Source organism: Oncorhynchus mykiss, chromosome 2 (genome assembly GCF_013265735.2).
Source record: "Oncorhynchus mykiss isolate Arlee chromosome 2, USDA_OmykA_1.1, whole genome shotgun sequence".
NCBI classification, from domain to species: Eukaryota; Metazoa; Chordata; class Actinopteri; order Salmoniformes; family Salmonidae; genus Oncorhynchus; species Oncorhynchus mykiss.
The window spans coordinates 75,278,493-75,306,488 of record NC_048566.1 but is presented as its reverse complement, the minus strand read 5'-3'; the positions used below and the strand labels follow the sequence as shown (position 1 = coordinate 75,306,488).

The window sequence follows — 27,996 nt, the reverse complement described above, 5'->3', positions numbered from 1 at the left end:
CTGACCTCAACCCCATCGAATACCTTCAGGATGAATTGGAAAGCTGACTGCGAACCAAGCCTAATCGCCCAACATCAGTACACGACCTCACTAATCCTCTATTGGCTGAATGAAAGCAAGTCCCAGAAGCAACATTCCAACATCTAGTGGAAAGCCTTCGCAGAAGTGTGGAGGCAGTTATAGCAGCAAAGGGGGGAACAATTCAATTTTAATGCCCATGATTTTCGAATGAGATGTTTGATGAGCACACTTTCATAATGTATTTCAGGATGTTGTGTATCCCTGGAAATAATCAGAATTCATGGAAACATAACAGTTGTGAAAACATAGCTTGTTCAAAAAATGTGGTATTTTAGCACATCTTATGTATATGGGTGGGGTAAGTTGAGCAAAGGAACAAGGTCAGTTGAGCCGCCTTGAGGTAAGTGGGTGATGGTGACCTGTGATAGTGGGTGATGGTGCTGGTAGGTCAAAGTTGAATTAATGGAATGGGGGTGTGGTATAGTGTATATCTTAAATGTATGCCTACATTCAGATAGATCTTTCTGTTCAATATCACTGACCCTTTCATTTCTTGACCAGTTGCCTGGGATAGAGATGTTACTTCAATGTGCCAATTCGTATGTGCCAGTTGTGCCAGTTCTCTGCATTTAAGGCTAAGCCCATGAAACTGGTCTGCCAGATTCTTGATATGATCAGCAAGCTGAGACTCCATGTCATCAGATGAGACCTTGTGTGCCTCTGCTACTCTGTCATAGCCTTGCTGATCATCAATGTACCTCTTCAGTGTCATAAAGACAATTTTTTCTATCCTTTTCTGCTGCTCAAATTGACTTCTTCCCTTCTCTCACTTCCTTGGTTGCTCTCTCAAGAAACTCAAGGCGGCTAGACTCCTGCTTGTTTTACGTTTGTATACAAGGGGCATGATGATGTCTGCTCTGTAATAATACAAATGCACTATCATGAGTGTATATGCATGACACATGGGGTATGGTGGCCATTGGCTCAACTTACACCAAGGCAAACATTTTGATTATATGAGTCCACACAGCTACAAGGAACTCTTTCATGCAAGGTTTAGGACCTCATATTGTAGCTTATAAAGACCCCAACTGTACATCTAACTTTGGTTTAGATAGAAGCATCATGGAACCTGGAACACAATACATTCAATTTACTTTGTGGTTGTGGTTTCTTCCTTCTGACTCCATGAAATGATGACCTCTTCCTAAAAATGTGGTCACATTATTAATTTTGTATATGGTTTCCTAGAAACAAGGGGTGTCTCAATTTACCCCACTCTCCCCTATTACCACATTGTCTACAGATTCTTACTGATTGTGTACAATATGAGTCCTGAACATCCAAACCTTACCAGCTTCAGCACATGGTGTTTAGCCAACCACATATCCACACCTCTGTTGTCCTTAGTAGCATGTCTGTAACACTACATATTTATATTATCTAAAGGATCGATCCCGCAGTCTGATCAACACAATTACATTCCACTTCACAGGTCCACTCCAAAGACATATAGAAGCCCATGAGTCTGAATTCCAGAATCAAGTTTGGAGTTGCGTTTGATATCTTTCTGTATGGCTGGAGCTTTCCCTCTTTCAAATGCACAGGGACTCAGTTGGTCCTTACGTGACTGAGCCACAGGTGTATCTATATCAAGGGGGGTCGAGTGAGTCTCTAATTGATGATGGGATAAAGGTTTATCTGTATTTGATATTTAGATGATCTGAGGGTAGTGCCAAGTTGATCTGAGGGTCGTGCCTAGTTGATCTGAGGGTCGTGCCTAGTTGATCTGAGGGTAGTGCCTAGTTGATCTGAGGTTCGGGGTAGTGTCGGAACACCTTGTGGATCCACTGGGTGTAGAAGGGGACGTTGATGAAGATGCCAGGCCGATTGGCACGGGCACAGCCTCTGCCATGGACACTGACCCCCACTATGACCCTGCTCTCTCCTTCCTGGCACACCAAGGGGCCGCCATAGTCCCTCTGACAGGGGGAGAGACATAAAGCATACATTAGGAAAAACATAGTCAACTCCTGATGAGAGAGAACTGTTCAATGTGTTTCAGGCACATTTCATTCACAGTTCACCAGCTTCCTTACCTCACAGACGCCCTCGTCCTTCTTCCCCCCAGCGCAAATCTTGGTGTCTGTGATGTGGAGGTTCCCTCTGTGTTGTTCACTACACCTCTCATTACTGATCATGGGCAGATGGACCACCTTCAGTACACCTTCATGACCCGTACCTGAGTGATAGGTGAGAGGAGGGGAGATTATAGTCATGACAACAGTACAGCTAATGAGTAACCAGTCCCTTTCCTAGATGACATAATCCTGATGGATGCGATGGTATGTGTGTGTACCTTTGGTTTCACCCCATCCATGCATGCTACACATCGAGCCATCAACAATAGAGCACCCAGCCACCGGCAGCTGAATGGTGTGGACACTGTCTGCAGGGAGGGCAGGCCTGAGTGAGAGAAATATTTTTGTTGTTGAAGAATAGAAGAATAGAGGACTAGAAAACGTACCATATACGACCAGGAGTGTTTGTATATTTCTGTTCAGGCACTCACTGGGCCAGCCGTATGAGGGCCAGGTTGGAGCCCTCAGGACCACAGATCACATGGGAGATGGAGACTTCCTGTCTGAAGGAGCTGTTAGGAGCCAAGCCACGAAGGTCTGATACACCTAACCACACACGATACTCACTCAGGTCTGGAACACTGTGTGGATACAGGTGGATGTAAGCATAGTAAAGATAAAGAGGCAGAGGAAGAAAGGTAAAGAGCAAAAGAGGAAGAGAGAGAGAGAGGTGCAGTTACCATGAGGAGAAGCATTGTCTGTCAGTGAGGACCCACTCCTCTCGTATGAGAGAACCTCCACACCAGTGACTGGACCTGGGGAGGGAACACAACACATGATATTACACACTGGGAATGGACCTTTGCTAACCCCAACACTTGGACAAATGGTCTACACATCTGCCACTAGAGCAGAGTTTATACCTACAGTAGATAACACAGAGAAGCAAAGCCAGGCGTGTGTGTGTGTGTGTGTGTGTGTGTGTGTGTGTGTGTGTGTGTGTGTGTGTGTGTGTGTGTGTGTGTGTGTGTGTGTGTGTGTGTGTGTGTGTGTGTGTGTGTGTGTGTGTGTGTGTGTGTGTGTGTGTGTGTGTGTGTGTACCGTTTCTGTATGCTGACCATCCAGCTTCCGTCTGTGATGGCGACTGGAGCTCCTCCTACTATCCTGGTCGTCTTATGGATGAAACATGACACATTGGACACCTCCACTGACAAGTTGAGAAAGAGGAAACTATGTTGAAACAACCATTTTATACCCAGAGAGAAATACAAGATGAACATGAAAACCAGAAGGCGGAGTAGAGCGACTGACCTCTCTGTGGAATGGTGTTCTTTGATGGTACACCTGTGTGACAGAGCATGAAAAACAAGATAGAGGTCTCAGTGACAACACAGTGACAATGCCACTACAGCAGGGGTGTGTGTGTGTGTGTGTGTGTGTGTGTGTGTGTGTGTGTGTGTGTGTGTGTGTGTGTGTGTGTGTGTGTGTGTGTGTGTGTGTGTGTGTGTGTGTGTGTGTGTGACTCACATGGTTTGATGCTGCAGTAGTCCCAGGGTATAGCAGTGCTGTTAGTATAACACCAGGGGCCATGTGTGTCTCTGTCTGGGTTCCTACAGAAACTCGCCTCCTGTCCCACCACCGCTGCATCTCTGTCCCAACTACACACAAGAAAAGCAAAGGAGAGTATGAGAGATGGTTAAAGACAGACTGTCAGCCCATCATAATGAGAGGAGACAGCTGTGTATGGCCTCTCTCTTTACCCATCTCTCTTTACCCATCTCTCTTTCTCTCCGTATCTTCCTCACACACACACACACACACACACACACACACACACACACACACACACACACACACACACACACACACACACACCCACACACACACACACATACACCTACAGTGACACAGGGCAACAATCATAATGTTTGGAACGTCACCAACAGAATTCCTTCCCAGACAAGGATGATAATAGGGGAATTCATTGGAGGACCATTCACCAACGCACAGTGTGCGTGTGCGTGCGTGCTGAGAGAGTGATCCCTCTGAGTCTCTCTAACATAAACAATAACTGCTGACCTCTGACCTCTGGGTGGGAGCCAAGCAGAGGAACCGATTGGCTTTGAAGTATTCCGAGAAGGGAAGAGGCTCAGGGTCAGAGGAAGCCTGCAGTGTGTCCTCCAGATGCTTTATTACACACCCACTCAACCATCCATTACAGTGGAGTGGAGTAATGGACTCGTTTTTCTCTCCTTGAGAACAGCCAGGCTCTGACTCTTTGTTAGACCAATATGACTTGACCACATGTCAGCTACAGGTTAACTCCCCCATGACCTCTTAGGTTCAACCATGTGTTTCTGAAGAGGGCACTCCATCTTAGGGCTGTTACGGTAACCGTATTACCGCCACACCGGCAGTCATGAGTCATGACCGCAGTTAAATTCCAAACTTGCTAACTGCCTGGTACTCCACACTCTATTGTCCCTCTAATCACTCTGACATCAATATAAATGTGATCGAAAGTCACATCGAAAGTCAAACACTTCATGAGAGCCCATTAGCTCATGTTGTGCAACATTTCTATAGGCTATGCAATTGATGACCTTATTAAAAAGAGGAGGATCCCATTAGCTTTCTATAGGCTAGGGCTACTATATTTATTTCTCAACTTTCCTAATATTAAGCACATTGCTTCACTTTAAAACAGGAGTATAGCCTACCTGGCTGGCATGAAAATGAACCATGGGAAAAGCGTCCTCCATTCACTATTTAAGTGCATAGATTACATGTGTTTTTCCCCTGCCTCTGTTCTGAGACAGGTGCATGATAATGTTCCATTCTAAATCAAAACTCATTTCACACATTATTTAGTATACAGTACCAGTCAAAAGTTTGGACACACCTACTCATTCAAGAGTTTTTCTTTATTTTTACTATTTTCTACATTGTAGAATAATAGTGAAGCGATCAAAACAATGAAAAAACACATATGGAATCATGTAGTAACCAAAAAATATATTTTACATTTGAGATTCTTCAAAGTAGCCACCCTTTGCCTGGATGACAGCTGTGCACACCCTTGGCATCCTCTCAACCACCTTCACCTGGAATGCTTTTCCAAAAGTCTTGAAGGAGTTCCCACATACACTACCATTCACAATTATGGCAACGTTGAAGAGCCGACCCTGGGATGCTGGCCTTCTAGGCAGAGTTGAAAAGAAAAAGACATATCTCAGACTGGCCAATAAAAAATAAAAGATTACGATGGGCAAAAGAACACAGACACTGGACAGAGGAACTCTGCCTAGAAGGCCAGCATCCCGGAGTCACCTCTTCACCGTTGATGTTGAGACTGGTGTTTTGCGGGTACTATCTAATGAACCGGCCAGTTGAGGCGTCTGTTTCTCAAACTAGACACTCTAATGTACTTGTCCTCTTGCTCAGTTGTGCACCGGGGCCTCCCACTCCTCTTCCTATTCTGGTTAGAGACAGTTTGCGCTGTTCTGTGAAGGGAGTATTACACAGAGTTGTACGAGATCTTCAATTTCTCGCTTGGAAAAGCCTTCATTTATCAGAACAAGAATAGACTTACGAGTTTCAGAAGAAAGTTTCTGGCCATTTTGAGCCTGTTATGGAACGCACAAATGCTGATGCTCCAGATACTCAACTAATCTAAAGAAGGACAGATGTATTGCTTCTTTAATCTGAACAACAGTTTCTAATGATCAATTAGCCTTTTAAAATTATAAACTTGGATTAGTTAACACAACGGGAACACGGGATGGATGGTTGCTGATAATGGGCCTCTGTACGCCTCTGTAGATATTCCATTAAAAATCAGCCGTTTCCAGCTACAATAGTCATTTAAAACATTAACAATGTCTACACTGTATTTCTGATCAATTTGATGTTATTTTAACGAACAAAAAAATGTGTTTTTCTTTCAAAAACAAGGACACTTCTAAAAAAAAGTATTTAACCAGGTAGGCCAATTGAGAACAAGTTCTCATTTACAACTGCGACCTGTCCAAGATAAAGCAAGGCAGTGCGACAAAAACAACACCTCCTCCTACATGCGTCACAGTGGGAACCACACATGTGGAGATCATCCGTATGTCATCAGACCAAAGGATTTTCACCGGTCTAATGTCCATTTGCCATGTTTCTTGGCCCAAGCAAGATTCTTCTTCTTATTGGTGTCCTTTAGTAGTGGTTTCTTTGCAGCAATTCAACCACAAAGGCCTGATTCACACAGTCTCCTCTGAAGAACTGCTGTTGAGATGTGTCTGTTACTTGAACTCTGTGCAGCATTTTATTTGGGCTGCAATCTGAGGTGCAGTTAATTGCTGATTTCTGAGGCTGGTAACTCTAAATAACTCTGCGTCTTCCTTTCCTGTGGCGGTCCTCATGAGAGCCAGTTTCATCATAGCGCTTGAGGGTTGCACTTGAAGAAACTTTCAATGTTTTTGAAATGTTCCAGGTTGACTAACCTTCATGTCTTAAATAATGATGGACTGTCGTTTCTGTGTACTTATTTGAGCTGTTCTTGCCATAATATGGACTTGGTCTTTTACCAAATAGGGATATCTTCTGTATACCACCCCTATCTTGTCACAACACAACTGATTGGAACAAATGCAATAAGAAGGAAATAAATTCCACAAATTAACTTTTAGCGAGATACACCTGTTAATTGAAATGCATTCCAGGTGACTACCTCATGAAGCTGGTTGAGAGAATGATAAGAGTGTGCAAAGCTGTCATCAAGGCAAAGGGTGGTTACTTTGAAGAATTTGTTTAACTATTTTTTGGTTACTACATGATTCCATATGTGTTATTTCATAATGTTGATGTCTTCACTATTATTCTACAATGTAGAAAACAGTAAAAATAAAGAAAAACCCTGGAATGAGTAGGTGTGTCCAAACGTTTGACTGGTACTGCATGACGAATAGTCTGATGGGTGACAATATTAGCCTATCACTTGTGAAAGATGTACAGCATGTACCGTTAGGCAAGAAACAGCGCATTGCTTTTTTTTGCAACTTTTTCAAAGTATAGTCACACAGCTAGCCTAGCCCATAGGCCTATGTTTTGATAAGGTTTGTATCACAACTAAAGTGGCCAAATAACTACTTAAAATTAGGCAAATTAATCCACTTTATAACCGGTGGAGAGCCTAACTGGCTCATTGGCGGGGTGTGAGTTTCAAGTTTGTGGAAGATCATTTTTACCATAATAAAGCATTAAATGAATAATCACATTTGCGGTCACTTTTGAGAATGTGTTTTCCTGCTAATTGCATTTTGGAACATTCGCACTTATAGCCTACTGCCGTGGGAGCACTGCTGGCTGTGAACAAATAGCCTAATAGTTTATTAACATTTTATGCTAAACATTCTGATCTGTTGTATCAGCCTCATTGCTTTGACATTTTTTTTTATGCAGTTGTTGTATTAATTTGGGATCTATCACATTCCACAACTGTCCCAGACTATATTTGGAATATTTATTTCTCCCACAGAAGGACAGGTTGACCAATAGAATAGGTCAAGTTATGTACTATGGGGAATAGAAGATTGACATAAGCTAGAACGTTTGCTGTTTGTTAGATCTACTCATCTTGTTGGCTGATAAAAAGTAAATGTGGACAGTTCCTCTAACATCTTCAATATGCGCCTCGGAATTCTATAAGAAGGCAGTTGCCCGATGTGTCTGTCTTCACTTGTAGCCTACTTCGGAGCTCAGATGCCTGTGAGAAGAACCTGATCAGGTGACATGCATTGGCTAATAAGAATAGAGCTATCTGAGAGAGCCATGTGAGAGATGCTTCGGAGCACGCAGCCGGTAGAAGGGAATCCTAATGATTATATTCACCTCATAGGCACATCGGCCACTTTGGCCGCAAAAGGCATAACATTTTTTAGGGGGCATTACAGCCACACATGTGGGATGCTGTCGGAAAATTCGAGGCCTTGTGAGAGTGCTTGACAAATTGTGAATGAGAGACTGATAAAGTGTGCACAGCCTCCACAAGAAACAAAGAGCTCATGCCTTTGATGCAACTTTTTTCTACTCATCATTAGAGTCGCATGTACTACAAATCAAAACATATAGCCCAACGTTTGTATCACAACTAAAGTTGCATAAATAACTCTAAATTAAGCATACAGGAGGACCTGCTCAACACTGAATAGCTGCATGAGCGCACTCCATTGAAAATCATTTGGAGAAAATATCCTTTCTATTTTATTCAATCAAATTGAATCAAATGTATTTATAAAGCCCTTTTTATATCAGCCGATGTCACAAAGTGCTGTACAGAAACCCAGCCTAAAACCCCAAACAGAAAGCAATGCAGATGTAGAAGCACGGTGGCTAGGAAAAATTCCCTAGAAAGGCTGGAACCCATGAAGAAACCTAGAGAGGAACCAGGCTCTGAGGGGTGGCCAGTCCTCTTCTGGCTGTGCCAGGTGGAGATTATTACAGAACATGGCCAAGATGTTCCAAATGTTCATAGATGACCAGCAGGGGCAAATAATAATAATCACAGTGGTTATAGAGGGTGCAACAGGTCAGCACCTCAGGAGTAAATGTCAGTTGACTTTTCATAGCCGATCATTTAGAGTTAGAGACAGCAGGTGCGGTAGAGAGAGTCGAAAACAGCAGTTCAAGGCAGCACGTCCGGTGAACAGGTCAGGGTTCTATAGCCGCAGGCAGAACAGCATACATACAGCATGTTCAATTGTATTCTTCATACTATAAAGTAATGCCACGGCATTCTAAGCAAATCTTGTCTGCTAAATGAACTAGTGTAGCCCACAGCCATATGTCATAGCCACATTAGCGCCTAACGTAAGCACAACTCATAGTATGCTATCCTGTTTTTCTGAAATAAACATTTTCTTCATATCACGTTTCTCACAATAAATCCAAATGAATTATGGATGAACTGTGATGGTGTAGGCTATATTAAACGGCTAAACGTGTTTATGTTAATTTACGGTCAATTACCGTGATACCGGCAGTTATTTGCTCGACAATCACCAGCTTACAAAACGTCATGACCACCACAGCACTACTCCCATCTATGCGTCCCCCACCCCACCCCACAACACACACAACACACACAGATGTGTAGCATGTGGTTTTGTTACCTGTGGTCTCTCCAGAGGGAACAGGGAAGACCTGACCTGGTCCTCGACACCTCTCCTCTGTAGCTCTCTCCGTTGCCCTCATAGCAGTCTGGAACGCACACACACGCACAGTATGATAACAGGATAATAAAATATGAAAACATATTTATGTTACTGTAATACAAGCCAGAATGCTACAGACCACACCAACCACAGGGAAATATGGTATTAAAACTATACAAACTCTGCTGTCCTGACTGGTATACCAGAATATGACCACAAAACACCAGTCACAAAACTGTCCCAGCTGTAAGAAAAACACAACCCTAAAGAATATGTATTCCAGATCCACTTACTGGCCTCTTCTCCTCACTGTCCAATGGGACAGAGCGATGTTGTAATGCTGTCAGAGCTAGTTAATTTATGTGCATTGGGCTGTGATTCCCAGAGTCCTTCAGTAATACTTCTATAGAAACATACTTTCTAAGTTGCTCAGGAGATCATACTTCAGGGACAGCACTGAACTAATTAAGTATATTTTTATTCAGAGAAAACATATCTGCATCAGGAATCCATCTATTTTTGCATGGTCAAAATAAAAACGTTTAGGAGCCAGAAACCTATTACATTTACATAATTTAGCAGACACTCTCATCCATTCAGGATTTGAACCAGTGCCCTTTTGATTAATGGACCAATGCTATAACCGCTAGGCTACCCACCACCCCTTCACATGTTAGTTTAACCAAAAGCAGTAAATGTCCATTACACTACCATTGTCTGAGACCTGAAGACCTGTATTAGTTCCTGGAGCTATAGGCTTTAGCTCAGGAGACTACTGTGGTTTTGATTATGCTAGGCTCTCACCATGGGGTTCAGTATTCTGTGTGCCACAGCGGAGGATGTTGGTGCAGAATGCCTTGCGAACGTTAGGGTCTGAAGTGAAGCACCATGGGAGGTCAAGGCCGTCAGGGTTCCTGCAGTAGTTCTCCCTCAGGTCTCTGCAACACACACACACACAATAAAGATATATTCTCTAAACAAGTTAAAGTGCAACTCCACCCTTTTTCAACCTCCTATTCATTATCTCCAGCACCAAACCAGTGTCTACATATGTGAAAGCGGCATGTTTCTACGATCTGTGGTTAAAAAGATGAGGAGAAAGTTTTTTTTAAAAATAATTCTCAGTGATATCAAAGGGTAGGATTAAAAGTAAGACAAATTGTGATTTCCAAAACCTGCACTGTGTTTCTAGCCAGAGGTGTCACACCCTGACCATAGTTTGCTTTGTATGTTTCTATTTTTTGGTTGGTCAGGGTGTGATCTGAGTGGGCATTCTATGTTGTGTGTCTAGTTTGTCTGTTTCTGTGTTTGGCCTGATATGGTTCTCAATCAGAGGCAGGTGTTAGTCATTGTCTCTGATTGGGAACCATATTTAGGTAGCCTGTTTGGTGTTGGGTTTTGTGGGTGATTGTTCCTGTCTCTGTGTTTGTTTGCACCAGATAGGGCTGTTTCGGTTTTTCACGTTACGTTTTTGTATTGTTCGTTATCAGCTTCATTAAAGATGTTTAAAGATAACCACGCTGCATTTTGGTCCGCCTCTCCTTCCCAGGAAGAATCCCGTTACAAGAGGGAGGGTATCATCTGGCTCCCCACGTCACCACGAATCTCATAGTGTTTGAAAATCACTATTTTACATGTTTAAACTTATGATGTCATTGGGAATAACTTGTTAACATTATATTTGAATATGAGGTTGAAAAGTGGTGAAGTTGCCCTTCAACATGTAATATAGTGTGTGTCGGGTTGTCGATGTGTGTCCAGTCACTCACTTGCAGCGATAGTCCTGGGGTATGTAAGTGTGGTTGTGGGGGTACTGTGAGTCCCAGCGTTGACAGGTCACCCCACTGGGTGTTACTGCTACTGTCCCTCTGTAGCCCTCACCTCGACCCAGGAAACACCCGGTAGTCACATCTACCTCTCCCACACTGTCTGAGGCTGAGAGAGGCAAGGAGAAAGAGACAGTGTGTGTGTGTGAGTGAGTGAGAAATGCACCATGGTTAAATATAGCCATATCACCTGTAACATCTGTTAAACTACACCAGCTTCTCCTTGAGGCCACTGTGCCACTCAGACACAGTAGCAAGAACAAGACTCACTTGGACTAAAACACCTCTATTTTCTATAGATTATATTGCAGTCATGTAGTTGATTAAACTGAAATAACAAGGAAACAACGCTGATAAATTTTGCATACAAGTATACCCGGCAGCTTTTGTCTCTCCACAATCTAAACCCAGTATTTTGTGGATCTGTCTAAAAATAGAGTGCTACTGGTGAGGATTATAAAGACAGGACCAGGGAATAGAAAAGGCCAAAACAATACAACTCTTTGTTTCTATGTCTTTCTTTCTGCCTTGGTTTCATTAACACAACGTTTAAGGGTTAGACCATAAAACTGGACTGGGTTGACTTCCAAGGCCTGTATCACAGAGACAAAGAGAGAGAGAGAGTCCAACCGGTAAGATGCTATCTGTCCCAGTTCCAGTGCTGCTGATGACTAACAGAGAAGAGCCAAACAGAAACAAAGAAACAACAAACACACTCACACAGCTTTAAAGTGTTGTTCTCCGTCAACCTTCTATAGGCTCACTTTTTTTTAGACCTTTATTTAACTAGGAAAGTCAATTAAGAACAAATTATTATTTACAATGACAGTCTACACCGGCCAAACACAGACGACGCTGGGCCAATGGTGCGTCGCCCTATGTGACTCCCAATAACGGCCAGTTGTGATACAGCCTAAAATAAACACACAGTCTATTAGGCATGACATAACTGGAAATGAGTGTGTGTTGCTCAAATTCGCATTCCTCTGCCTTATCCAATCAGAGAGAGGAGGGGGTGGAATGACAGGTACAGGAAGCTCTACATTTGGAGTAGTTAGTCACACCACACACACACATACATACGCATGCACACACACCCACACACACTCACGGCAGGCTGTGATGTTGCAGTACTCCCAGGATGTGTGTGCATCCAGGGTGAAACACCACGGTCGTTGACGTCCATCTGGGTTCCTACAATAGTTGTCATCTAGGCCTTTATCAGGATACCTACAACCCAAACAGAAGAGAAGGATTTCAACAAGTCATTGGGACAGATGTAGATACATACAGTTGAAGTCGGAAGTTAACATAGGTTGGAGTCATTATAACTCGTTTTTCAACCACTCCACAAATGTCTTGTTAACAAACTATAGTTTTGACAAGTTGGTTAGGACGTCTACTTTGTGCATGACACAAGTCATTTTTCCAACAATTGTTGACAGACAGATCACTTCACTTATAATTCAATGTATCACAATCCCAGTGGGCCAGAAGTTTACATACACTAAGTTGACTGTGCCTTTAAAACAGCTTGGAAAATTCCAGAAAATGATGTCATGGCTTTAGAAGCTTCTGATAGGCTAACTGACATCATTTGAGTCAATTGGAAGTGTACCTGTGGATGTATTTCAAGGCCTACCTTCATACTTAGTGCCTCTTTGCTTGACATCATGGGAAAATCAAAAGAAATCAGCCAAGACCTCAGAAAAACAATTGCAGACCTCCACAAGTCTGCTTCATCCTTGGGAGCAATTTCCAAATGCCTGAAGGTACCACGTTCATCTGTACAAGCAATAGTACGCAAGGGTATACACCATGGGATCCCACAGCCGTCATACCACTCAGGAAGGACACAAGTTCTGTCTCCTAGAGATGAACGTACTTTGGTGCGAAAAGTACAAATCAATCCCAGAACAGCAGCAAAGGACCTTGTGCTGGAGGAAACAGGTACAAAAGTATCTATATCCACATTAAAACAATTCCTATATCGACAACCTGAAAGGCCGCTCAGCAAGGAAGAAGCCACTGCTCCAAAACCACCATAAAAAAGCCAGACTACGGTTTGCAACTGCACACGGGGACAAAGATCGTACTTTTTGGAGAAATGTCCTCTGGTCTGATGAAACAAAACAGAACTGTTTGGTCATAATGACCATCGTTCTGTTTGGAGGAAAAAGGGGGTCGCTTGCAAGCCGAAGAACACCATCCCAACTGTTAAGCATGGGGGTGGCAGCATCATGTTGTGGGGGTGCTTTGCTGCAGGAGGGCCTGGTGCACTTCACAAAATAGATGGCATCATGAGGATGGAAAATTATTTGGACAAATTGAATCTCAAGACATCAGTCAGGAAGTTAAAGCTTGGTCGCAAATGGGTCTTCCAAATGGACAATGACCCCAAGCATACTTCCAAAGTTGTGGCAAATGGCTTAAGGACAACAAAGTCAAGGTATTGGAGTGGCCATCACAAAGCCCTGACCTTAATCATATAAAAAATGTATGGGCAGAACTAAAAAAGCGTGTGCAAACAAGGAGGCCTACAAACCTGACTCAGTTACACCAGCTCTGTTAGGAGGAAAGGACCAAAATTCACCCAACAAATTCACCCAATGTGAAGCTTGTGGAAGGCTACCTGAAACATTTGACCCAAGTTAAACAATTTAAAGGCAAAGCTACCAAATACTAATTGAGTGTATGTAAACTTCTGACACACTGGGAATGTGATGAAAGAAATAAAAGCTGAAATAAATAATTATCTCTACTATTATTCTGACATTTCACATTCTTAAAGTAAAGTGATGATCCTAACTGACCTAAGACAGGGGATTTTTACTAGGATTAAATGTCAGGAATTGTGAAAAACTGAGTTTAAATGTATTTGGCTAAGGTGTATGTAAACTTCCGACTTCAACTCTATGAGCAATGAACAAAGTGGGAATGCCGGTGTGTGTGTGTATGTATGCGTCTCCATCAGTGTAAGCGTGCATTTATACGTTTGTGTGTGTGTGTGTATCTATAAGTATATGTGTGTTGACCATAGGGCCTCCATTGGCAGAGTACACTGGTCCACTGCAGGTGTTTTGCATCTCATTCCTCCTCCAGGCATACTAACAGAGCCTCAGAGGTACTGAGAACCTCTTCATCACAGCGTTGAAGGGTGTGTGTATCTGTTTGTATGTGTGTGTGTGTCCTGCCCCAGCAGCAGGTGGTGTGGATTAGTGTTAGACTCGTTAACACGTCTTTAGTCATCCTTGTGTTTCTGTAATTAATATTAAACCTCAAACTGAGTGTGTATGCGTGTGTGTGTGTGTGTGTGTGTGTGTGTGTGTGTTACCTCTTGGGGTGGAAGAGGTGTTTGTGTGGTTCCTCTAGGTCCCAGCGTTGACACTCCCGTCCCGTCTCTGTGTGATCCATGGGACCTCTGTAACTTTCCCCATTACAGCTCACACACTCCACTGGGGACACACACGTGCCATGGACATTATTTATGCAGATACTACATAAATACTACATGTAATACCAAAATAGTTGTCCTATCTATTTAATAGTTTGTGTAAAATGTCTCCCCTTAAGTCAAATGAGTCAACATTCAGTGTGTATGTGTGTGTGTGTGTGTGTGTGTGTGGAGCAGTGTAAACAGCAGAGCAGAGCAGATTAGAAACAGATGTTTATGAGTCTACTATTCTCATTATGTGTGTATATGAGTGTGTGTGTGTACGCGCGCGCGTGTGTCTGTGTGTGTGTGTGTGTGTGTGTGTGTGTGTGTGTGTGTGTGTGTGTGTGTGTGTGTGTGGTGTGTGATGTCCCAGTGTTCCTCATTACTGGAAACTTTCTTTCAAATCAACCTTTCCAGTCATTTTTCTTTGGACCAAAACACACATTCCCATTACAACACAGACCCATTACATTTTCTCAGAACCTTGTGGATTCCTCCCTCCCACACACATCTCTGGTAGTCCTGTGTATTTCATACACATCTTATCACATCACTGTCAGCTGTTTATTAACTATATACATTGTACTATCCACAGAGGACATTTGTCCTCTAGACATTTGTCCTCTAGACCTCTGAGAAACAGTGATTTCTCCTGTGACAGTTTGCGTTCTAGATACCACAGACCATGATCCAGTTCTACAGGGAGAAGGGATTACAGTGCAGTTAAATGGTGCACTGTAAAAGAACATGGGCTGTGGTGGGAAAACTGCTCCATGCCTAAAGTTAAAGACATTTAACTGACCTACTAGAGTAAGAATCCCCACTAGGAACATGGGTTATGTATAGACTGAAAAGCAAAAAAAGCAGACGGAGTCCCTTTGGGTTGAAATAGTTAACAAAGCCAGGGAAAGATGAAATGAGAATCGACAACATAAACTGAATCACACTACTGCATGCAGCAATTCAGGCCAATACCATCAGAAACAGTTGGATAATTCTACATTACTGAGAACACACCTGATATTCCACTTGGCTGCAGTTTGCCACAGATAAGTGGAGACCAATGAGGGGCATTGAGGGAGAGAATCCACCATGATAGAGCCACTAGTTGTTGGCAGTGGTCAAATTTGTGTGTGTGTGTATGTGCATGCGTGGGTGTCCTACCTTGTAAGCACTCAGGTACTCCACAGACCTGGTGTCTAACGTTGGGGTCTGTAGTGAAGCACCATGGTCCTGAAATAGCGTTGTCAGGGTTACGACAGTAGTTGTTTGTCAGCTCCTTCTTCCTGTTCTTCCTTGGTAGGAAACTTGAGGGAGAGAAGAACTTCAGTGTTCATCAATATCTCACTCAATCACAAACATATTCTCATTCTATCTGGTGCAGAGTTGAAAGGCAAAAGGGAAATCTCCACAAGGTGGAGCGTAGAACAGGCCATGTGTTACTAAGTAACCTTGAGTCATACACATCTACGTATTGACTGAGGAACAATTCAATTGTGGTTTTGTTTGCTGACTCACATGATCAATTGGAAGGATTTATATGGGTCACAGCTGAAACAATTTGGAAGGCACAGAGCTAGGCAACATAATGCAACATATGGTAATGTGTGGGTGCCCCAGTGTAAACTCACTGATAAAGCACACATGCACACAATTTATTGCTTGACATACCAAGCCTTAACAGAACTCTGACACATCCGACGAGCGTCAGAGCCGGTGTAGTAGGATTTCATTTTAGTCCTGTATTTGACGCTTTTCCTGTTTGATGGTTCATCTGAGGGCATAGCGGGATTTCTTATAAGCGTCCGGATTAGTGTCCCGCTCCTTGAAAGCGGCAGCTCTAGCCTTTAGCTCGGTGCGGATGTTGCCTGTAATCCATGGCTTCTGGTTGGGATATGTAAGTACTTTAGGATGAAGCAGATGACTGTGGTGGTATACTCCTCAATACTATCGGATGAATCACGGAACATATTCCAGTCTGTGCTAGCAAAACATTCCTGTAGCAAAGCATCCTCATCATCGGACCACTTCCATATTGAGCGAGTCATTGGTACTTCCTTGTGATGGTGCCGGAGGGGAAGGTTGCAGTCTTATCAGCTCTTAACCAACCATGCTATTTTGTTTGTTTTTTCACGTTGTTTATAACTTGTTGTGTACATTATGTTGCTGCTACCGTCTCTAATTACCGAAAAGAGCTTCTGGACATCAGAACTGCGATTGCTCACCACAAACTGGACAAAGAGTTCTTCTTCAGTGAGTCAGACGGGAGGGATATAATACAGACACACGACCAGGCCCAGATCCCCACATTCGCTGGAGAAGGAAATCAGGGTGCCTTGTGAGGATCAGGCGACGAGTGGCTAACGTGCCCGTGCCTTCCATCCTGCTAGCTAACGTTCAATCGCTGGAAAATAAATGGGACATACTCAAAGTACGTTTATCCTACCAACAGGACATTAAAAACTGTAACATCTTATGCTTCACCGAGTCGTGGTTGAACGACGACATTAAGAACATACAGCTGGTGGGTTATACACTCTATCGGCAGGACAAAACAGCAGCCTCAGGTAAGACACGGGGCGAGTCCTATGCATTTATGTAAACAACAGCTAGTGCAAGATATCTACGGAAGTCTCAAGGTTTTCCTTGCCTGAGGTAGAGTATCTCATGATAAGCTGTAGACAACACGACCTACCAAGAAAGTTTTCACCTGTATATTTCGTAGCTGTCTATATACCATCACAGGCCGATGCTGCCACTAAAACCACCCTCAATGAACTGTATACCGCCATAAGCAAACAGAAAAACGCTCATCCAGAGGCGGCGCTCCTAGTGGCCGGGGACTTTAATGCCGGGAAACTTAAATCAGTTTTACCTCATTTCTATCAACATGTTAAATTAACAACCATAAGGAAAACAATTCTAGACCACCTTTACTCCACACACAGAGACGCATACGAAGCTCTCCCGTGCCCTCCGTTTGGCAAATCTGACCATAGTTCTATCCTCCTGATTCAAGCTTACAAGCAAAAATTTAAGCAGGAGGCACCAGTGATCAGTGATGAAGCAGATGCTAAACTCCTGGACTGTTTTGCTGGCACAGAATGGAATATGTTCCGGGACTCTTCCGGTGGCATTGAGGAGTATACCACATCAGTCACTGGCATATCCCAACCAGAAACCATGGATTACAAGCAACATCTGCACCCAGCTAAAGGCTAGAGCTGCTGCTTTCAAGGAGCTGGACTCTAACCCGGAAGCTTGTAAGAAATCCCGCTATGTCGTCCGATGAACCATCAAACAGGCAAAGCGTCAATACAGGACTAAGATCGAATTGTACTACACCGGCTCGGACGCTCGTCAGATGTGGCAGGGCCTGTAAAGTATTACAGACTACAAAGGGAAGTACAGCCGAGAGCTGCCCAGTGACACGAGCCTACCAGACGAGCTAAATAACTTCTATGCTCGTTTCGAGAAAATTAACACTGAAACATGCATGAAAGCATCAGCTGTTCTGGACGACTGTGTGATCACGTTCTCCGTGGCTGATGTGAGTAAGACCTTTAAACAGGTCAACATTCACACGGCCGCAGGGCCAGACGGATTACCAGGACGTGTACTCTGAGCATATGCTGACCAACTGGCAAGTGTCTTTACTGACATTTTCAACCTCTCCCTGTCTGAGTCTGTAATACAAACATGTTTCAAGCAGACCACCATAGTCCCTGTGCCCAAGAACACTAAGGTAACCTGCCTAAATGACTACAGACCTGTAGTACTCACATCTGTAGCCATGAAATGCTTTGAAAGACTGGTCATGGCTCACATCAACACCATTATCTCAGGAACCCTAGACCCACTCTAATTTGCATACCGCACCAACAGATCCACAGATGATGCAACCTCTATTGCACTCCACACTGCTCTTTCACACCTGGACAAAAGGAACACCTATGTGAGAATGCTATTAATTTACTACAGCTCAGCGTTCAACACCATAGTGACCTCAAAGCTCATCACTAAGCTAAGGCCCCTAGGACTAAACACCTCCCTCTGCAACTGGATCCTAGTCTTCCTGATGGGCTGCCCCTAGGTGGTAAAGGTGGGTAACAACACATCCACCACGCTGATCCTCAACACGGGGGCCCATCTGGGGTGTGTGCTCAGCCCCCTCCTGTACTCCCTGTTCACTCATAGCTGTATGGCCAGGCACAACTCCAGCACCATCATTACGTTTGCTGATGACACAACAGTATTAGCCCTGATCACTGACAATGATGAGACAGCCTATAGGGAGGAGGTCAGAGACCTGGTCGTGTGGTGCCAGGACAACAACCTCTCCCTCAACGTGATCAAGACAAAGGAGAAGATTGTGGACTACAGGAAAAGGAGGACTGAGCACGCCCCCATTCTCATCGACAGGGCTGTAGTGGAGCAGGTTGAGAGCTTCAAGTTCCTTGGCGTCCACATCACCAACAAACTAACATGGCAGTCGTGAAGAGGGCACGACAAAACCTATTGCCCCTCAGGAAACTGAAAAGATTTGGCATGGGTTCTCAGATCCTCAAAAGGTTTTACAGCTGCACTATTGAGAGCATCCTGACTGGTTGCATCACTGCCTGGTTTGGCAACTGCTCTGCTCGGCCGGTGATGTACTGGGCCGTACGCACTACTACAGAGGGTAGTGCGTACGGCCAAGTACATCACCGGGGCCAAGCTTTCTGCCATCCAGGACCTCTATACCATGCGGTGTCAGAGGAAGGCCCTAAAAATTGTCGAAGACTCCAGTCACCCTAGTCATAGCTGGAACGCTGCTGCTACAATCTGTTATTATCTATGCATAGCCACTTTAATAACTCTACCTACATGTACATAATTACCTCAATTACCTTGACAATGGTGCCCCCGCACATTGACACATTGACTCTGTACCAGTACCCCCTGTATATAGCCCCCACTATTGTTATTTACTGCTGCTCTTTAATCATTTGTTATTCTTATCTCTTACTTTTTTTTGTATTTTATTAAATCTGCATTGTTGGTTAAGGGCTTGTAAGTAAGCATTTCACTGTAAGGTATTTTGTATTTGGCGCATGTGACAAATAACATTTGATTTGACTGCACAGAGAAGAAAGGCAAAAACAGCAGGAGAGAAGAGGAGAAGGGCGAGGTAAGAGGAGAATGAGAGGAAGAACGAGGAGGGGGTGGATGGTTGTGCTCCTCTAATGAACTTCTGTCACGAGCTGTATCTCTCTCTGTGTCCTCTCTCTCCCTGTGTCCCTGTGTTCTCTCTCTCTCTCCCTCTCTCTCTCTCTCTCTCTCTCTCTCTCTCTCTCTCCATGTGTCCTCTCTCTCCCTGTATCTCTGTGTTCTCTCTCTCACTCTGTGTTCTCTCTCCCTATCTCTCTCCCTGTGCTCTCTATCTCTCTCTCTCTCAGGTTTTTATCACTTAATTAACAGGTTTTACTACAGTATAAACTCTCTTGAACACACACACCCTACATAAACAAGGAGACTAAAACAGGAAATGATCCCTGACTGTGTAAAGTGTTAGAGTGAGTTCAGAGAGGACTAGTACTGATGAATGACTGGCCCCTTAAGACTAATCACCAGCTAATGTATCACTCTACACACATGCACACAGGCACACACACACACCACATGCACAAACACAGGTTCTAGCTTACTTGTGTTCATGAGGGAAAGGAGAGGCCCAGGCTTGGCACCTGATTCCACTGGCCGTTACAGACCTTCTCCCTCTGTAGTTCACTCCTGTCCCCACTATGCACTCCTGCACATAGGCTAGAAAGAGATAGAGAACAAGAGAGAGAGATACAGAGACAGCAGCAAGATTTGTGACCTGTTGCCACGAGAAAAGGACAACCATTGAAGAACACACACCATTGTAAATACAACCCATATTTATGCGTATTTATCTTATCTTGTGTCCTTTAACCATTTGTACATTGTTAAAACACTGTATATATATATATAATATGACATTTGTAATGTCTTTACTGTTTTGAAACCTCTGTATGTGTAATGTTTACTGTTAATTTTTGTTGTTTTTCACTTTATATATTCACTTTGTATGTTGTCTACCTCACTTGCTTTGGCAATGTTAACACATGTTTCCCATGCCAATAAAGCCCTTGAATTGAATTGAATTGAATTGAGAGGGACAGAGAGAGAGAGAGAGAGAGAGAGAGAGAGAGAGAGAGAGAGAGAGAGAGAGAGAGAGGACAGTCAACAAAAAAAGGACTCTGTTTGTAGGAACATTTCTGCTTTTCTCATCTGACAGAGCACAGAGCATCTGACAGAACATGTTAGGACGGGTCTCACATCCCCCATACTGTTCCATTTTACTCTACACATACATAACATTACTAACCCAGGTACCAAACTCTGATGAGAACAAGGAGTACGAGGCACTTTAGACACTTGTAAGCAGTGCCTTTCTACTGACAGTAGAGAGAGAAGGGGGAGAGGGCTGGAGGACAGAAAGAGAGAAAGACAGGGAGATAGTGTACAATACCTTTCTTCTGGTAGAGTTGGTAGTTGAAGTCATGTTGGCTTTGGACTCCTGGTGAGTTCCTGTCAAACGACAGCCACTGGCATTTCCTGTTTTTCTGATCATACAAGAACGCTCTAGATAGATAGAGAGAGAGAGAGGGGGAAGGGATGGAGTGAAATATTGATTGATTTATGTAGTATAATCATTTAGCAGGCATGTTTATCCAAATGGACTTATAATTAACATGCAGATAATACATTATGTGTCCTGAACTGAAATAGGATTGACGCCAAGCCTGCTACTGCTGAAAGGAGACTGCAGAGAGGACTGAGTCTGTCAGGGGAAACCTAGACGTGCATACCAGACTAATTTTGCTGCTGAAAGACACTAAGGGAAACCGAACTTCTCATTACAGAGTGGTAGGGTTTTACAGTAAGCAGGGTTGGGAACAATTCAATTTAAAAGGCAATCAAAAGAAAACCAAATTCCAAATGTTCCTCATTGAAAAGCATTGAAGAGAATTTTAATTTCAGTGTACTTCCTGAATTGACTGGAATTGAAATGGAATTGGCTCCAACCCTCACATGATTACGATATAGAGTTTGGGCTGCTGCCAAAGAAAGCCAGGGGATGGTGTCATACTGGCTTAGACAACAAATACAGTATATTGCCGCTGTCTGATGAAAATGTATTTTCTCCAAAACATAAACTTTTCAGGAAATTAAAAAAGTACCATATTTTCCCATTATTGAAAATACAATTATGAAAATTCAGAAGCTATTTTGAATACATTTTCTTGGTTCTAGTCATGAAATGAAGGGAGTTACTGCATTTAATTAATCAAAAACTTGACAGCGACAATCTAACTACAGGTGGAAAACAACTATTGACAGTTGTCATAGACCATATTTGCATACGGACAGTGTTCCGGAGAGTAGCTCATACCCCACTTAGGTCTTATTTTGGATAAGCCATTTGCACCTTTGATATCCCACTCATGAGTATTCTTGTCCATGAATAAACATTCAATATTCCTCATTTAAGTTCATAAGAGTTAAATGGAATAGTAACTGAAATCTGAACACTGACTGTAGGCCTGTAACATCTCACATGTAGCCTAACATAATATTAACTCCTGCAGAATTTGGCAGGAGTTAATTTGGCATTTTGTCTCAGGAACAGGAGTGGAGAAATATATTTAAAAAAATTCAGCACCTCTATAGAGAAAATGTGAATTCGCGTGTAATGTGTTATCTTTGAAACTGTTTTGCAAGCAAACAGTATTTCAACTACATAAAATATGCATCCAAGACTAACAAGTCTTATCAGAAAAGTGTTTCGTCGTTTTCTCAGCTTTTCATTTCCTTAAAACGGATGACATTTGGACAGTTCGCACAGGACCAATCACTGAGGAGGACCATCCTCCTCAATGATAGTCATAAAATAAACAGTGAAACATTAAAACCTCATAAGGATCCGCCCCTTTGTTTCAGTTATCGTCTAAAATGACATACCCAAATCTAACTGCCTGTAGCTCAGGACCTGAAGCAAGGGTATGCATATTCTTGGTACCATTTGAAAGGAAACACAAGTTTGTGGAAATGTGAAAGGAATGTAGGAGAACATACACAATAGATCTGGTAAAAGATAATACAAAGAAAAAAACAACCGTTCTTTTGTATTTATTTTGTCATTTTTCCCTCTTTTGTCGCCTGGAATTAAAATAGATTTTTTGGGGGGGGGTTGTATAATTTGATTTACACAACAAGCTTACCAATTTGAAGATGCTGAATATTTGTTATTGTTAAACAAACAAGAAATAAGACAAAAAAAAATAAAACTTGAGCATGAGCATTCATAACTATTAACCCCCCCCCCCCCCCCCCCCCCCCCCCCAAGAATACTTTGTAGAGCCACCTTTTGCAGCAATTACAGTCTCTTGGGGTATGTCTCTATAAGTTTGGCACATCTATCCACTGGGATTTTTGCCCATTCTTCAAGGCAAAACTGCTCCAGCTCCTTCAAGTTGGATGGGTTCCGCTGGTGTACAGCAATCTTTAAGTCAAACCACAGGTTCTTAATTGGATTGAGGTCTGGGCTTTGACTAGGCCATTCCAAGACATTTAAATGTTTCCCATTAATTAAACCACTCGAGAGTTACTTTAGCAGTATGCTTAGGGTCATTGTTCTGCTGGAAGGTGAACCTCTGTCCCAGTCTCAAATCTCTGGAAGAGTGAAACAGGTTTATAATTTTCCTGTATTTAGTGCCATCATTCCTTCAATTCTGACCAGTTTCCCAGTCCCTGATGATGAAAAACATGATGGTGTTCTTGGGGGATGAGAGGTCTTCGGTTTGCGCCAGACATAGCGGTTTCCTTGATGGCCAAAAAGCTCAATTTTAGTCTCATCTGACCAGAGCACTTTCTTCCATATGTTTGGGGAGTCTCCCACATGCCTTTTGGCGAACACTTTAAGCAATTGCTTTATTCTGGCCTCTCTTCTATAAAGCCCAGCTCTGTGGAGTGTATGGCTTAAAGTGGTCCTATGGACAGATACTCCAATCTCTGCTATGGAGCTTTGCAGCTCCTTCAGGGTTATCTTGGGTCTCTTTGTTGCCTCTCTGATAAATGCCCTCCTTGCCTGGTCCGTGAGTTTTGGTGGGCGGCCCTCTCTTGGCAGGTGTGTTGTGTCAATTTTTTAATAATGGATTTAATGGTGCTCCGTGGGATGTTCAAAGTTTCTGATATTTTTTTTTATAACCCAACCCTGATCTGTACTTCTCCACAACTTTGTCCCTGACCTGTTTGGAGAGCTCATTGGTCTTCATGGTGCCGCTTTTTTGGTGGTGCCACTTGCTTAGTGGTGTTGCAGACTCTGGGGCCTTTCAGAACAGGTGTATATATACTGAGATCATGTGACAGATCATGTGACACTTAGATTGCACAAGTGGACTTTATTTAACTAGTTATGTGACTTCTGAAGGTAATTGGTTGCACCAGATCTTATTTAGGGGCTTCATAACAAAGGGGGTGAATAAATATGCACACACCCACCGCTTTTCTGTTTAGAATTATTTTACATTTCTTTAAACAAGTAATTTTTTTCATTTCACTTCACCAATTTGGACTATTTTGTGTATGTCCATTACATGAAATCCAAATAAAAATACATTTAAATTACAGGTTGTAATGCAACAAAATAGGAAAAACACAAAGACTTTTGCATAGTACTGTAAATAGAAATATTGATTAAGTCAATCTCTACTCCACTTTTGACACAAGAAAGACTGACATGCAAACTATTAATATTAGCTCTCTGTGTACATACAAGGGCCATCCGTGCTGCCATGTTCTGAGCCAATTGCAATTTTCCTACTGCATGATTGTAGCGGGTTTACTAACATGTTAGTTCTAGTAGCTATGTTGTTGCCTTGACATTAGATAAAATGGTGACAATGATGTAGGCCGTGTGTATTTGTTAGGGGTTATGAAATTAAGGTTTGGCTTGGAAAGGTAATGTGTTGTGCACTGGAGTCAACAAGCGAAGAGAAAAGGTGAGAGGAGGAGAGTGCGTAGATGAAAGAAGGATTTATAAAACAATCTGGCTGCTATGAAAGTGAACTGTGATTGCGTGTGATCAGGGGTGTATTCATACTGCAAATTCTGTTGAAAAACATTTCTTAAATGGAAGCAAACTGAACGAAACAGGGATAAACATACCTGAATCTGTCCAATTGTCACGTTCTGACCTTAGTTATTTTATTGCGTCTTTGTTTTAGTATGGTCAGGGCGTGAGTTGGGTGGGTTGTCTATGTTAGTTTTTCTATGATTTGCTATTTCTGTGTTTGGCCTGGTATGGTTCTCAATCAGAGGCAGCTGTCAATCGTTGTTCCTGATTGAGAACCATATTTAGGTAGCCTGTTTTCTATTGTGTTTGTGGGTGATTGTTTTCTGTTGTCTCTGCACCAGCCAGAACTGTTTTCGGTCGTTTCTCTTTGTTATTTTCGTGTTCATTTAATAAATATGGACACATACCACGCTGCAAATTGGTCCGACCTCTCTTACTGCTCATCAGAGGAAGACGACGAACGTTACACCAATAGAAACTCTCGTTTGCAACTGTTGGACTAATGATTACACACTAGATCAGCTAGATGCAGGCAAGATTGTGCTGGGTGGTATTTCATGTGTCAATGTCTGTCACCTTGATTACTCAATGTCTCTTGAGCTGTGCACCTACATTGGAAACTTTCATTCATAGGCTAGGTTGTAGCAACCTCATGATGGGTATAGGGAAAATATTAGCACCGTGCAGTAGCCTAAACCTATTGATGTTACATTGAGCTGGGTGAATGGACTATGAATGACAGTCATCCAATATGCTGTAATAGAAATAAGGCCATGCTCATGAAAAAATAATCGTCCTCCTTCATCTTAAATGGCACCAACCGCCACTGTTACCGGTGAGCACTACTTTATTTAGTCTTCTGGGGCAACAAGTTAAGACTGAAGAGAAGTTCCATGTTTCGAACTATATTTGACAAACAAATTACCTACCAAATGTCGGGAATTATAATATGGCCTACCAAATGTTTTAAATTATAAGCAGAAACTTGTCTAAATTAGGGGTGAAAGTTGCTTGTAGTAAATTATAGTAAATTAATTATAGTAGGCTGAATTATTGTGGGGGATAAAACTGTGCAGGTAGAATACTTTTTGAAGTGGTTTGACAAACAGATAAAACATCATCACACAACACACATGACATGTGAAACTAAAACAACAGTAAACAGGATAAGATGCCTACATCCCACACTATCCCATCTTAGATCAGCCTATCCCAGGCATTTGTCCGGGTTTCTCATAACCGGGACACAAACTATTTTGGGTTATGGTAAACGGGATAGGTTTATTTGCATCAACTCAAAAACAGAATACTTCAGTATCCCGAATAATACCAGGATATTGGTTTGCATGTAAACATGGTCATAGACACATAGAATATGACGCTGCAAGCGCAAAAATTGTTGCTATACCCAGGAGTTCGTCACAGATGCACCACACCTACCTGCAGGTGAAGAGCAGAATCTTGTTGCGGCTGCAACCACGGGCACACTTCACAATGCTCAACTTCCTGCTTTTGGTATGGAGGGCAGAGTCTGGCAGTTGGACCAATCTCACGCCATCACTCCTCTTGTAGTCCTGTAATGCATTCCTCCTGCACTCTAACACACACACAGTATGAAATTCAGGTGTTGAATGCAGTGTCCAGCCCCTGTCCAGTGAGGCTGTATTGATGTTCCCATCAGGACTGAGACAAACCCAGCAGCATCATGATGTTTAAATTAGCATGGTTTTACCCCCATTAATATGAATGTCTTAATGAGATGCACACTCATCACTCCTTGTCCCCTTACTGACATACTTACAGACGGAGAGATAACTCTTTCTTCTCCTCTCCGTTTCAGCTGGGACACACTTACCTACCACCCCTATCCTTCCTCTCTCTCTTTCTCTCACACATGCACATAGTTTCTTTCCACCCCTTCCTCTCCAGCAGGGACTGATACGCTCATGTTGTTCCACATCCACTCAATGCCCCCCCCCCTCCCCACACGCACACACACACACTACACACACACAATGCAGTGTTGACTCACACATAAACAGCACAGTAGCAGACTTTCAGGCTATATCTCTGTTTAGTCTTAATACTCCAGTATTCTCCTCCTCAATAAAAGTGTAAAAATGTATGGCACAATAAGAGCCACATTATGGAAGAATACCTATACAAGTAGTATCAATAGTCTATAGCAAACATTATGTTCTTTCTAAATGGTGAATGCTGGCTGGGATCAGCGAGTTCACGTCAGACTCGTCTAGAAGCTTTAGAATGACTGTGTACTCTGAGTGTAACGTGTATGAATTTAGCCTATTTCCACCAACACATCAAGCGGAGAGAGTTACGTCTAGCGCTTCAGCTCGATATACATAGTTTTACATAAAACGCACAGGTTCTTATCTTAATTGGCTTTAAAAAATGATGTTAGGAAAGTTTGCTGTAGAACCATCACAGAGATGGGCTCTAAGGTTTCTATATTCCTCACAGAAAGCTGTGCGGATTTTTTATTTTTTTTACAGTTTAAACTTGACAAGCTAACTTGAAAGGTAACATATTTAAACAGGTTATTATGATGTGTTGGTTTGTAGAAAATCACATCCACCATTCGACATTAGGCTACGCTAGCAGGGCGAGGAGAAAAGTTCAACAACAAACTGCTGAATCTCAATTAGCCTACAATCATAAAGTCTAAAATGCCCTGGTGACTGTCTCCCAAACTTACCTGAATAACGGACGATTAAGAGAGTAAAAATAATGTTGTAAATCCACATAGTTGCTGCAAAAGCTGTTCACGTTATAAACGATTATTGATATCCCAATAATAGTAACGGTGTTGTCTTTCGTTGACAAGGTCCAGACAGCGGGACGGAGGTACTGGGGTTGTTCACTCAGCTACAGCACAGATGCCTCTTAGTAGAAACACACTATGGATCTCTCTCTCTCTCCCTCTCCATCTCAGCGCTCTCCTCCCACTTTATTCCTCTACTACACTCACTCACTGTTTAACAACTCATGGTATACTGAGTGTACAAAACATTAGGAACACCTGCTCTTTCCATGACATAGACTGACCATGAGAAAGCTATGATCCCCTATTATTAACAAATGTTAAATCCACTTCAATCCGTGTAGATGAAGGGGAGGACACATGTTAAAGAATATGTTTTTTACTTTGAGAGATGGATCATGTACGTGTGCCATTCAGAAGGTACATTTGCAAGACAAAATATTTAAGTGCATTTGAATGGGGTATGGTAGTAGGTGAGTGTGTCAAGAAATGCAATACTGCTGGGTTTTT

General features: G+C 42.7%; 1 protein-coding gene across 1 annotated transcript; it reads right to left on the bottom strand.

Annotated features, from left to right (window-relative positions):
* Positions 1-1,197: 1,197 nt before the first annotated feature.
* On the bottom strand, positions 1,198-27,619 carry LOC110496163 (hepatocyte growth factor). Its single transcript, XM_021571914.2, has 18 exons — positions 27,421-27,619; positions 26,145-26,301; positions 21,099-21,211; positions 20,251-20,365; positions 15,728-15,870; positions 14,462-14,582; positions 12,239-12,357; positions 11,071-11,236; positions 10,106-10,239; positions 9,260-9,347; positions 3,630-3,760; positions 3,414-3,446; positions 3,204-3,309; positions 2,843-2,917; positions 2,594-2,743; positions 2,381-2,487; positions 2,121-2,263; positions 1,198-2,003 (listed from the first exon to the last, which is right to left on the bottom strand). Exons 1-18 carry the CDS (start codon positions 27,467-27,469, stop codon positions 1,824-1,826), a joined length of 2,130 nt encoding a protein of 709 aa, XP_021427589.2. The 5' UTR covers positions 27,470-27,619; the 3' UTR covers positions 1,198-1,823.
* Positions 27,620-27,996: the final 377 nt, after the last annotated feature.